The 12,274-nt window shown below is 41.7% G+C and overlaps 1 protein-coding gene across 3 annotated transcripts in view; it reads left to right on the top strand.

The window, feature by feature from the left end:
- The first annotated feature begins 2,738 nt into the window (after positions 1 to 2,738).
- The window catches only part of PDLIM3 (PDZ and LIM domain 3), a 30,876-nt gene continuing 21,340 nt past the window's right edge, over positions 2,739 to 12,274 (top strand). For all 3 annotated transcript variants that reach the window (XM_010835783.1, XM_010835781.1, XM_010835782.1), the window contains exon 1: positions 2,739 to 2,931. In XM_010835783.1, the coding sequence (XP_010834085.1) occupies positions 2,839 to 2,931 (93 nt within the window). In that variant the 5' untranslated portion in view covers positions 2,739 to 2,838. The remainder of the gene's footprint in view (positions 2,932 to 12,274) is intronic.

Here is a 12,274-nt window from a genome sequence, read left to right as displayed (position 1 = left end):
AAATAAAAACAAAATAAAACATCATCCTTGGAAGATTATGTGCCTGTCAAAATCCAGACTCATCCCTTGTCCCTGTGTTTAACCCCAGCATCCATCACATTAGCAGGTGCTTGGTTATATTGGAGAAGAGCTGAATTCAAAATCAAGATATATTGACAAGAAATAAGAGTTAAGTCAAGAAAATGTCCAGGGAAGATACTGGTGGCCAATCAAGTCTTCCCAGAAAATGTGGAAAAGCAGTGGGCTGTGATAGAGAAAAGAGGACATTTCCAAATGGATGAACCACACATATGAAGCCACAGTATAAGACATTAGAATCCTATGTGTTGATTTACTTTTTCTTACTTCACGTGTGGTCCACAGACCACCCACAGTGGATTTTGGCCCGAGCAATTGAATTCAGATCTCTGTAGAGTGGAGCCCAGGAGTCCACATCTCTAATAAGCACCCAGGCTGTCTTGTGCTATGTGCTGTGATGAGTTGTTCAGTTGTGCCCAACTCTTTGAGACCCCATGGACTGTAGCCCGCCAGGCTCCTCTGTCCATGGGGATTCTCCAGGCAGGAATACTGGAGTGGGTTTCCATGCCCTCCTCCAGGAGATCTTCCCAAGCCAGGGATAGAACCCAGGCCTCCCGCGTTGCAGGCAGATTCTTTACCATCTGAGCTACCAGGGAAGCTCCCCAGGCTCTCTTAATGCGCATCAAAATTCAGAACCCCTGACTGAGGGGTCTCAGACTTAAACACATACTCTTCCTTTAAAGACAGAAAGAGAAGTAGGGAAGGAAGAAAGGATGAAAGAACTGTTTGGGACCAGAAAACACCTATCCGCTAGGATTTTATATAACCCGCCACAGTGGACAAAGTAGTTCCAACCCAGGATTTGTGATTTACATGATTTCTGGGCTGGTTGACTTTGCTCTCTGCTTCCTGAATCTGTCCCCTCTCTGAGTCTTAAAACCACATACAAACAGACTAGGCTGCTAATAAAGCATACTGCAGCTATTCTTACCTGAAGTGAGACAGCCCTGTTGTACTGGGCATGAAGTCCAAGACACTCATCCTTGGGCTTTTTAAGCATTTCATACTTCTCCTCCCTTGTCCCTCCCCTTCTCTTTGGGAATCAGAGCATCCTGGAATATAACACAAGAAATACCCGATTCCACACGGAGCCTAGGCAGGACTCCCCTCAGACTATCCTGGTCTTCAGACCTACACCAGCCACACCCTGGAGTCAGGCAGACCTGGGTTTGTGATCACAACTGTATCACTTATTAGCTATGTGATCTAGGCAAGTCACTTCTAAGAAATTACTTCTTTACCAGAAAAAAAATTGAGAAGAAAAAGAGCAATCTGATGGGCTTGCCATGGGGACGAAGAGGACAGGGATAAAGCAATCAGCGCAGCACCTGGACAATTAAGATGTTCACTGAACACCCACCCCCCCCTCTTTCTCTATACCCAGTTTCATCCTGTTCAGGGGTCCTCTTGCATGGCTCACACAGGACAGTATCAGCTCCTAGGTTTCTGTTACACTCGCCAGCCGTGTGTCAAAAACATAAGTTTACAGACTGAATTTGAGGGAAGTACAATTACTCCAATCAAAATCAAACGATACTTTGAGTATACTGGGGTTCCCTGGTGGCTCAGACAGTAAAGAATCTGCCTGCAATGCAGGATACCTGAGTTCGATCCCTGGGTGGGCAAGATCCCCTGCAGGAGGGCATGGCAACCCACTCAGCATTCTTGCCTGGAGAATTCCATGGACAGAGGAGCCTGGCGCAGGTTACAGTCCATGGGGTTGCAAAGAGTTGGACACGACTGAGCAACTAACACTTTCACTAACACTTTGAGTATACTGACGAATTAGCTTTTCATATACACTTTTAGATGACCCATTGGATTGGATACCTTTGCATAATATTTTCACTTTTAGATTTCTTCGTTTTTTAAAAAAATAGTAGTTTAATATATTTATATTATCATAGATTACATAAGGGCTTCCCAGGTGGCATTAGTGGTAAAAAAGAAAAACTGCCTGCCAAGGCAAGAGACATAGGAGATGTGGGTTCTATCCCTGGGTGGGAAAGATCTGGAGTAGGAAATGGCATCCCACTCCATTATTCTTGCCTGGGAAATCCATGGGCAGAGGAGCCTGGTGGGCTAGAGTCCATGGGGTTGCAAAGAGTCAAACTTGACTGAAGTGACTTAGTGCACAGGTACACACGCACATGCGGTGCGGAGCAATGTGCAGAAATAGCTCATTTAATTCTCACAGCAACCCTACCAGAGAAGGACCATAATTCCCTGCAGGGGAAACTGAGGCTTAAGAAATTAAAGTACCTTAGCCAGGGTCACACACTAGTAAGCCACCATTAAAGAACTCAAAATTGCTCAATAACCAATTGCGTTGATGATGCTGGTCTTCTTTTAACTTGAAGTATAGAGGCTGTGGTTTAACTGCTTTTAACTTCCAATGAGGTTCCCTGTGGCTCTCCAAGCAGGAGATAAACAGTAGGACAGGTGTTACTTTAAGAGAGGGATGGGAGTTGTAACCTGAAGCCTCCTCCAGCCTTAAGCCCAAGAAGTCTGGGAGGCTGCGCCCGGGCCGGTGCGTCTGTAAACTCCCGCGGGTCTGGCACGTCTCTTTCTTCCAAAGTTGGAGCTCTCCTTGGTGGGAGGGGGCGGGGAGGAGGGGAGGCCAGTGACGTCACACGGGAGCGGGGATAAAGCTCCCGGGTCGCGGTCCAGCGAGGACACTGCCCCGGGAGCGGAGTGGGCCGTGCCGCTCGGGGACACTCGCTGCGGCCCCGCCCGAGCAAGGCCGTGCCAGGAGGCACCATGCCCCAAAATGTGGTCCTGCCCGGGCCGGCGCCCTGGGGCTTCAGACTCTCGGGGGGCATAGACTTCAACCAGCCTTTGGTCATCACCAGGGTAGGTGTTTTCCATCCTTCGGCTGCAAGTCGGGGACTCTGGCGTGCCGGGCCCCCTCGGGAGAGGAGAGCGACCAGTGTGCCACTGGGGTGTGCTGGGTGGGTCCTGGCTTCGGGTTCACAGGTCGAGGGACGGCAGCATCTTAGCGAACAAAGTTCGGAGGATGCGGAGCGGCTTAGAGAATTAACCACGTCCGCCCTAGTGGTCTCTGTCTGCAGCCTCTTGACCTCCCGCAGTTTTCCGAGGAGGGTGGACTGGCTGCGTGGTTTCCCTGCGAGGTGGGCTGCCTTCTCTCTCTCGACGCCAGGTTTCCTTTCAGTAACAAACGAGGTGGGGATCAGAAAAGCTTTGTTGGAGAGAGATGCGCGTCTGAATGCTTTCCTTGTCTGGATGAAAAGTTCAGGGCGCTGTTCGCAGGGCACCACCTGGGCTGGCCAAGTTGGAATCTATCATATCAGCCCAGACAGGGGAAAAGTTACTATTTGGATTACTAGGTTTCCAGGCATTTTGAGTAAATACTTTCCAAAGCTGGAACTTGGCTTAGAAATCATCACCTATAACTCAAACTACAAAGAAAACGTGTCGGATAGTTTCCTTCACCTGATGGAGAGCCATCTTTCAGACTAGTAACTCTGAAGATAATACCTCATTATTAAAGCCAAGCTTTCCTTAAACTTACTATTTTCTAAAGTATTGTCCAATTAAGAAAAAAGGAAGTGAAAAAATTCAGGATCTGTCCTGTCAGTAAATTCTAGTTGGTCTAGTTGATTTGTTTCTAACATCGTCTTAACAGAAAATTGTTATTATTTCAATTATCACATATAAATATATATATATATTAAACCTAATTTTAAAACATAAACTTTCAGCATGTTTATATCTTTACTATGCTTTATTTTCTTCCTTACTGCTCATACTATATTTTATAAATGTATACTTTATAATCTGACTCACATAGACTTTGAACAAAGAATTCTAAATTCTGTTCTACTTATGGGTTTTAAGAACCAATGGCTTTTAAAAATATCTCAAAACATACGGATGCATGGAACATTTCAAGCTTTGTTTTACATTTTTTGAAAACATAAACACATCTGACATGTGTTTTCATATGGACATAAGAACTTAACATACTCCCAAAATGTTCCTAAGTAAATTAGGCAGAAAATGGTTCAATGATCTGGGCCAAGCAATGCCTTTTATGGATTTACCAAAGGAAACAATTTCCATTATCTCTACAGAGAAATATTTTTAAAGTTTCTGAAGTATAGTTTTTGAATCCTAACAAATCCTATTTATATTATAAATCCTAACAAATCATATTGTAGTAAATCTTATGGAAACAGCTTTGTCACAAAAATCCTTTCAGTGATTTATAAAAGAAGTATCTTGCTATTACTGTGGAACATATCAATATGATTAATCTTATGCTTGAAATGTTGAGTTGTTGACTTTATAAACAATGTTTATTTCAAAGCAGAACTTAACATTTTGCACTTGACTGCAGGAGCTATCAGTAAATATATTTGATATAATGACAACTATTATTTGGGAAGCCAATTCTGTTTGAATTTTTAACTCATAATTAATTTGTGTCACTCACAGTGACACTTGGTTCAATAACAGTGCATATGAACACATACGATTATTTCATTTGACTACTGATTTTCTCTTCAATTAATTTAACTCAAGGACAGCAGGTACCACTACACTGCTTTGTTTTCATCCACTTAATTCATTTCATCCACTTAATTTACCTACAACCTCTTCTTACATCACACCTTATACCACAATTGTTTTAATACACCTGTATCCCAGATTGCATGTTCCCCCGCTTAGGACAACAACCAGCAGATTTAGGGGGCTACTCAGTGCCAAGCACAGTGTCTAGTACCTCTTATGTTACAGAATAAAAGTAGACACGATATGAGTGATTAAGTCATTCACTTTTGAGATAACTTTATAAATGTATCCTAATTGGTGTACCTTTTATTATTCTAATAGGTGTACACTTTATTATCCAAGTGTACCCAAAGCCATTCACATGGTAGATTCTTATTCAATAAATGAAAACATAGTCACTTGAACTTTTTTGCCTTAATGAGCACCTAATTGAGAGTACTTCCACTGAAATTATTAGAATACTAAAAATCATTTGGGGAAAAAGACTAAAAGATATGAACATACTTATCAGTATTACAATTAGGTGGCAGAATAATTGTATTAATTTCATAATTTTTATACTGTGTTAAAAGGTAGTGGATGAGGTTGTGTGTGCATTGGTATACTTTTGCCTGCCATGCACTCTTCTAAGCCTTTCATACCCACTAACTCACTTGAATCTCACAATAATCCTATCAGAGTAGTAGTAGTAGTAGTAGTAGTAGTAGTAATATCCCTTTCTGCAGATGAAGGGAGTAAGGCTTCAAGAGATTTATAACCTGCCGATAACCACGAGTGGTGGGATGGACTTTGATGCAGGTCGACTTGCTTCCAAAGCCTGCATCCTCCAAACACATGAAAGATTCTGCTTATTGTACAGATATTTCCAAAGAGGTACTTTGTGCCATCCAACTCATCACCAGGCGACCTCTTTCAGCTCTACCACTTTCCTCTTTTTCTTCCACTGTCCCCAGTCAAGAGTTCATAAGTTGAAACCTAGTTGTCTCCCTGCTCAATTCACCATGCATATCCTCACCAGCCATCTCTGAGATGGGTGCTGGTTGATCCTATCTTCCCCATTTTTAAAAGTCCTTCAGTGGCATCCCCAGTTTATAGAATAAAATGTGTGGTTTTTAGCATGACATTCACGGCTTTCACCTTCTCTCTCAAGTGTCCAACTTCATTTCCTCCCTCTCTTCTCTCTCCTATCTTCCTCTCACTCCATAAATACGTAGTGGGGCCCATACTCGGGACCGCTTATGATTTCTCTAACATGGCTTTGCTCTTGCTATCATTTTTCTCCAGACTTCTCTTCCCCACCCATTACACCATCCTCTGTGCCTCTGGAAACCTATTTAAATACCACTCCTCCAGCCTGATTCTTGTAGCCGTCATTTCATCCACTTAATTACTGTAGCTCTTGACCTACATCTCCTTACATTACTCCTTGTACCACAGTTGTTTGAATATATCTGTATCCCACAGATTGCATGCCCGCCTCTTGGCAACAACCAGCAAATTTGGGGTGGGGGGGTGGCTATTCAGTGCCAAGCACAGTGTCTAGTACCTCATATATGTTACAGAATAAAAATAGACCCAATATGAGTTATTAAATTGTTCACTTTTGACATAATTGTTTTCCTAGTAGGTGCAAGTTATGTTCTCAGAAATATCCCACAATAAATAAAAAGGAAAACTTTTACTGTTCATTGATTTGTTTTATGTAAGTTCTTAAGCACGCAAAGAATTAAAACACCAGTGCCTGTACTGGACACCAGACTAAGTCCCATGAATGAGATATGCTCCTCAAGGCAATTCAATTTTTATCCTACAAGCAATGCCCTCCCTTCCCTTCCTCACACTCTACAAAAGCAGATGATAGCAATGCTACTTAGACAGTGGTCCTCTGCTCCCGCCTCTGCTGGGGAGCATGGTTTACAAAATAACTCTTTCCATCAGTTGAAATTACAATTCACAAAATTAGGACAAAGGGTCCCCACCCAATAATTGTTTACCATCCAATTAATCAGCCAGGTAAAACTCTGTATCGTAAAAAAAAAAATAGAAGTAAGATAAATTGGGGCTTCCCTGATGGCTCAGATGATAAATCAAATACCCGACAATCTCAAAAAATTTTTTGAGCAAATTGGTTGTGATCCGATTTGTCGGAAAGTAGTTTCTAGGCAAAGGTGCTCTTTACTTGGTGCAATGTGAATTTAAGTTGCGGATGTTTAGCGTGGGAGGGCATCATTACTGCAAACATTGTATACAGCTGGCCTAGGTATTTCACAGAAGTTTAAGGTTCACATCTCTAAGTGAGCAGCTTTTCTTTTTCTGGCAAAAGTTTCTAAGAAATCTCTCTCTGTCTTAAATGTTTGGACCACCCAGAAGGTGGATCTATTATCACAGCCAAGTTACAGACAGTTTGTTTTCACAAATGGTCCAGTTTGGAATAAAGCACAGGCTTCTTTTGTGTACATGATGTAAAATGACTGTATACATCTCCTGCCAGTATGTCTCTTCCCACTGACTTCCTCTTCCCTCCTTTGTATACCGAGCACACCCAGGATTGAGATCACTGTGACTGAGAATGCTGTATATGGACCTGGGTACCAACATGGAAAATGTTAGGCTTTAACACGGAAGAGTACCTTAATATAAACTATATTGGAAATTTGAACTTTTAGAAAGAAATGTTTACAGTTGAATGTGGTCTTTTCCCACGTATCCCTCGGTATCCTTGAGGAATTGTTTCCAGGACTCCACCCCTCTCTCTCCCCAATCCCCATCGCCCCTCAAGGATACCAAAACCCCAGGATGAACAAGTTTTTTATATAAAATAGTATTTGCACATAACCTAGGTACATCCTCCTGTATACTTGAAATCATCTCTAGGTTACTTATAATACCTAACACAATGGAAATACTATGTAAGTAGTTGCCAGCATGTGGCAAATTCCAGTTTTGCTTTTTGGAACTTTTTGGAATTCTTTTTCAAATATTTTCAATCCTTGCTTGGTTGAATCCTGGATGCAGAACCCACGGATTTGGCGAGGTGACTGTATTTAAGTTTGTTCTAACAGAGACGTGTCTGCATCCAAGCACGAGTTCTTCTGTTCCTGACATTCATACACCCCACAAGGATCTACCAGGTGCAGAATGTATTGTTTATGTAAAGCGCTGTGGGGGATACAGTTATAACTTAATGAGTTTCTACCCCTCTGAGAAGTTCATGTATCAGAAGAGACATGTACACACACTACCACGATACAACTTGTCCAGGATTCCATGAAAGAAGTGTGACCAAAGAGACAGGAGGAATGAGAGAAGAGAGAGTACCTGCAGGGGTGGCATTGTGGGATAGTGGAGGAGCTTGAGCTACAGAGTTAGAGGAATTTCAAATTTTCACTGGATGTGTGACCCTAAGCACATTTCTTATACTTTCTGAGTATTCATTTTCTCATCTTAAAAAAGACAAATACCAATAGTATAACATTGTTATAATATATAACATAATTATATATAATATAATATATAACATAATTATATATAATATAATATATAACATAATTATATATAATATAATATATAATAGTATAACATGGTTCTCAAACATGTCTGCACGTTAAACTCGCTCAGGTAATTTTTGAAAATATCCATGACCAGTTGCTACTTGCAGAGATTCTGATTGAACTAGAAATGTAGATTGCAGCCAGGTGCTGTGGAGGGCTTTCAGACATTGGAGTTTATTTGTAGGCAGTGGAGAACAACTGAACAATGGGATTTCTCACTATTTAGATCCACGCCCCACAGGACAGCCTTTCAGTATACACTTGTCTTGCTCCATAACCGTTTCAGTCATTTTTATTCTTAACACAAAAATCCCATCAGAGCCAAGGACTTCTTTCATGTCTCCCACAGTTAACAGGACCTTATAGATGGTTTACCTGTGATTTAGTTTTTTTTTCCCGAACAGACCCAAGTAATATATTGATGTGAAAAATAGGAATCATCTGAAGGACTTGTTAAAAGCACAGATTCCCTAGTTCCTCTGTTACAGCTTCTGCTTCACCATTCTAGTCTTCTGGATTGGACTGGAATCTTTATGTTGAGTAAAGACTCCCCCTCTCCTCCCCCCTACCCAGTGATTCTTCTCATCAGACAAGTTTGAAACCATGTGTTCAGTGACTGGCAGAAATACTGTTTCCAATGATCTCTTGAAGGCTTTTGACTTTTGAGACACTAATGAAACTGAATAATAATCCCCTGAAAACCTCTTTGCCTCATTTTACCTCTCTCTTCTCCTAATTTGGGAAAATATTAAACTATAAGCAGTAATGTAAATGAAATGCAAAGTAATAATATAAAGTAACACTGGGAAATTATAGATTCTTGTGATTAAACAGATCGTTTAACTTCCTAAAACCAGGCCAATTTAGGGGTCACTTGCTGATCACTAGCCTTGCCGAACTTGAGACCCAAGAAGGGACGATCCTGTTTTTTCCTTCTCTCTCATCCATCTCTCGACACACTTTTTTTCTTTCTTATCAACTCTCACCTTGGAGGTCCCAGGAAATCAATGTCCAGGTTGAATGCAAAGTCAGACTCTGGTTCCGGCTGCTGCTAAGTTGCTGCTAAGTCGCTTCAGTCGTGTCCAACTCTGTGCGACCCCAGAGACGGCAACCCACCAAGGTCCCCCGTCCCTGGGATTCTCCAGGCAAGAACACTGGAGTGGGTTGCCATTTCCTTCTCCAGTGCATGAAAGTAAAAAGTGAAAGTGAAGTCGTTCAGTTGTGTCCGACTCCTAGCGACCCCATGGACTGCAGCCTACCAGGCTCCTCCGTCCATGGGGTTTTCCAGGCAAGAGTACTGGAGTGGGGTGCCATTGCCTTCTCCGAAGAAATAATGTTAGGCTTTTCTAAACCAATATTGAGTATTATATGTAAACCAAATTTAAGTATATTAGAAAAGCTAGGAGAGTCTTTAAAAGCAAACACATTGAGCCGTGCTTTCTCATATTTTAACTGAAAGAAAAGCATTCTGGTCTTAGAAGTTTAAAAATAGACTGTATTGATTTTGATGAACTATAGCTAAATAAAATTAAAAGTTTGAGGTTATTTTTATCTCTACAAGCCACACTGGGGATGGAAACTCTTATTCTTCTAACAGTTGTGAGTCTGGGAGAATTTCTAAATGGAAAAATGGCATGTCTCCCAAAAGTTGAGATGTAATAATCTCCAGTTGTCTTCACCCAGGGCCCCATTATCTGTCCCTACTGGAAAATAATCATGATTGCTACTGTGAGATGATCAGAGACATGAACTAAGTACAGTAAACATTTTATTGATGAGACTGAAGATCTAGGACACATGAGAATTTGTTATTTTCTTCTTATGAATATAAATTTATATGAATTATTCACTTATACAGGGCTTCCCTCATAGCTCAGTTGGTAAAGAATCCTCCTGCAATGTGGGAGACCTGGGTTCGATCTCTGGGTTGGGATGATCCCCTGGAGAAGGGAAAAGCTACCTATTCCAGTATTCTGAGCTGGAGAATTCCATGGACTGTATAGTCCATGGGATTGCAAAGAGTCAGACATGACTGAATGACTTTCACTTCACTTCATTCAATTATGTGAATCATGGATCTCTCTTAGAGCCATGAAGTTAAATCAATGACTAGTTATATCGATGACTAGATTAAGCAAGTGGAGAAAAAATGAAATAATGACTGATCCTCAGTTAAACATTAGGAATGATCTAATTTATTCCTGGAGCAGTTTGAGGTTTAAGTCAAGTTCCACATATTATCCAGGCTTCCTGCGTAGCTCAGTTGGTAAAGAATCCTCCTTCAGTGCTGGAGACCTGGGTTTGATTCCTGGGTAGGGAAGATCCCCTGAAGAAGGAAATGGCAATCCACTCCAGTATTATTGCCTGGAGAATCCCATGGACAGAAGACCTGGCATGGACAGAAGACAGTCCATAGGGCTGCAAAAGTCGGACATGTCTTAGCGCTCTTTCTTTTCTTTCTTTCCACATATTATCCTGCTCTAACCAGTGGGAACTTTCAAAAGGAGCAGTGACAGATTGACATTAATAGCCATCATCTTTGGGTGTGTGAGGACTAGTTCTTTTTTGTTTCACAAGCTCTGATTAAATGTCCATTTCATTCATCTTTCAAGTAGTTATTCATCAGTTCGGAACACTGAGTGTACACTGGGAAGCATTAGGAATATACATAGTATTGTCCTTCAAGAAGTTGAGGTTGGGAAGACACAATACACAAGTAAATAAACAAACATGCAAGAACAAGTTGTCTTCATAGAGGGAACGAATGGAGCGTCACAGCAGAAAACGATGGGGAGGCGCTGGAGACGCTATATCAGAGGTCTGGGGAGATCTCTTCATGATGTTTAAACCTAAACCAAAAGGATGAGAAGGAGCATCAGGGTGACAAGCACGCGGAGCATTTCAGGCAGAAGGAACAGTGTGTGAAAGCCCAGAAGAGGATGCAAGCTTGGCCTGTCTGAGGAGCTCAAAGGAAATCTGGCCATAGGGCAGTGGATGAAGAAGAGCAGAACGTTGTGAGACCACGCTAGAGAAGTAGGCAGGGTGACACCAAGTGAGGACTATTCGTTGTCAGTTGGGTTTACCCAGAAAAGCTGGGAGTGGGGATAGCAATCAAAAGCATCATTACGCTTGCTCCTTGGAAAAACAGCTATGACGATGTAATCAGTGGCACAGTTTAATTGAAAGCTGCTGTCTTATTAGTTGTTTTCTACTTATTCCATCTCTTCTTCGTTTATGGAGAAGAGACTGTAAGTGCACACAAACTTCTCTTGTGTCTGTAGTTCCCAGGGGTTCTAGACTCTCACTGTTTAACTCATACTTGGCCTTTAGCAATTTGTTCACAATTTTAGCTAAATTCTTCTCAATAGCTTGTACACTTGGCCCCATCTTCCTCCGTGCTCTGGTACAAGTGAGCCTGTACTTATATCTCGTCTTTCCTTGGAGATGCCCATCTTTCCTTAGATTCCAAGCTAGTTGGTTGCCCTGCAACTTCATTCTCTGGAGTCCATGAGAAGTTATAATTTTGCATATTATCTGGCTTCTTATTAATACAAGAGTGATTCTCTTTCCAGCTTTCTATATCCCACCCAAGTGCATTATAGGGATGCTAAAGCTGTTTTAATTCAAATATAAAAGCACCCCAAATATATTAATAGTAAAGTTATATTCCCAAATAGAGAGTTTGGGGTGACCAAAGACTCTAAGAAAGCAAATTTTTATTTAAAGCAAAAATATGATTCAAACAGGGAGTCATGGAAGATGTTTTCAAAGAGAATTAGAAATGTCATGATGGAGAAAATGTGGTAAGAAGTGGAATTATCTCACATAGCAGGAAAATAGAATACAATTGGCCAATTAAGAATTAAGCTAGATATATTTTCTGCAGGGGCCTTCCCAGGTGGCTCGGTGGTAAAGAATCCACCTGCCCATGCAGGAGCTGCAGGAGACTCAGGTTTGATTCTTGGGTCTGGAAGATCCCCTGGAGGAGGAAATGGCAACCTACTCCAGTATTCTTGCCTGGGAAATCCCATGGATAGAGGAGCCTGGCAGGCTGCAGTCCCTGGGGTCACAAAGAGTCAGAGAGGACTGAGCACAGCGTTTCCTGCCCA

The sequence above is a fragment of the Bison bison genome, unplaced genomic scaffold (genome assembly GCF_000754665.1).
Source record: "Bison bison bison isolate TAMUID 2011002044 unplaced genomic scaffold, Bison_UMD1.0 scf7180017864050, whole genome shotgun sequence".
Lineage (NCBI taxonomy): Eukaryota > Metazoa > Chordata > Mammalia > Artiodactyla > Bovidae > Bison > Bison bison.
The sequence above is the reverse complement of the archived record's forward strand: the minus strand, read 5'-3'. Positions and strand labels throughout refer to the sequence as shown.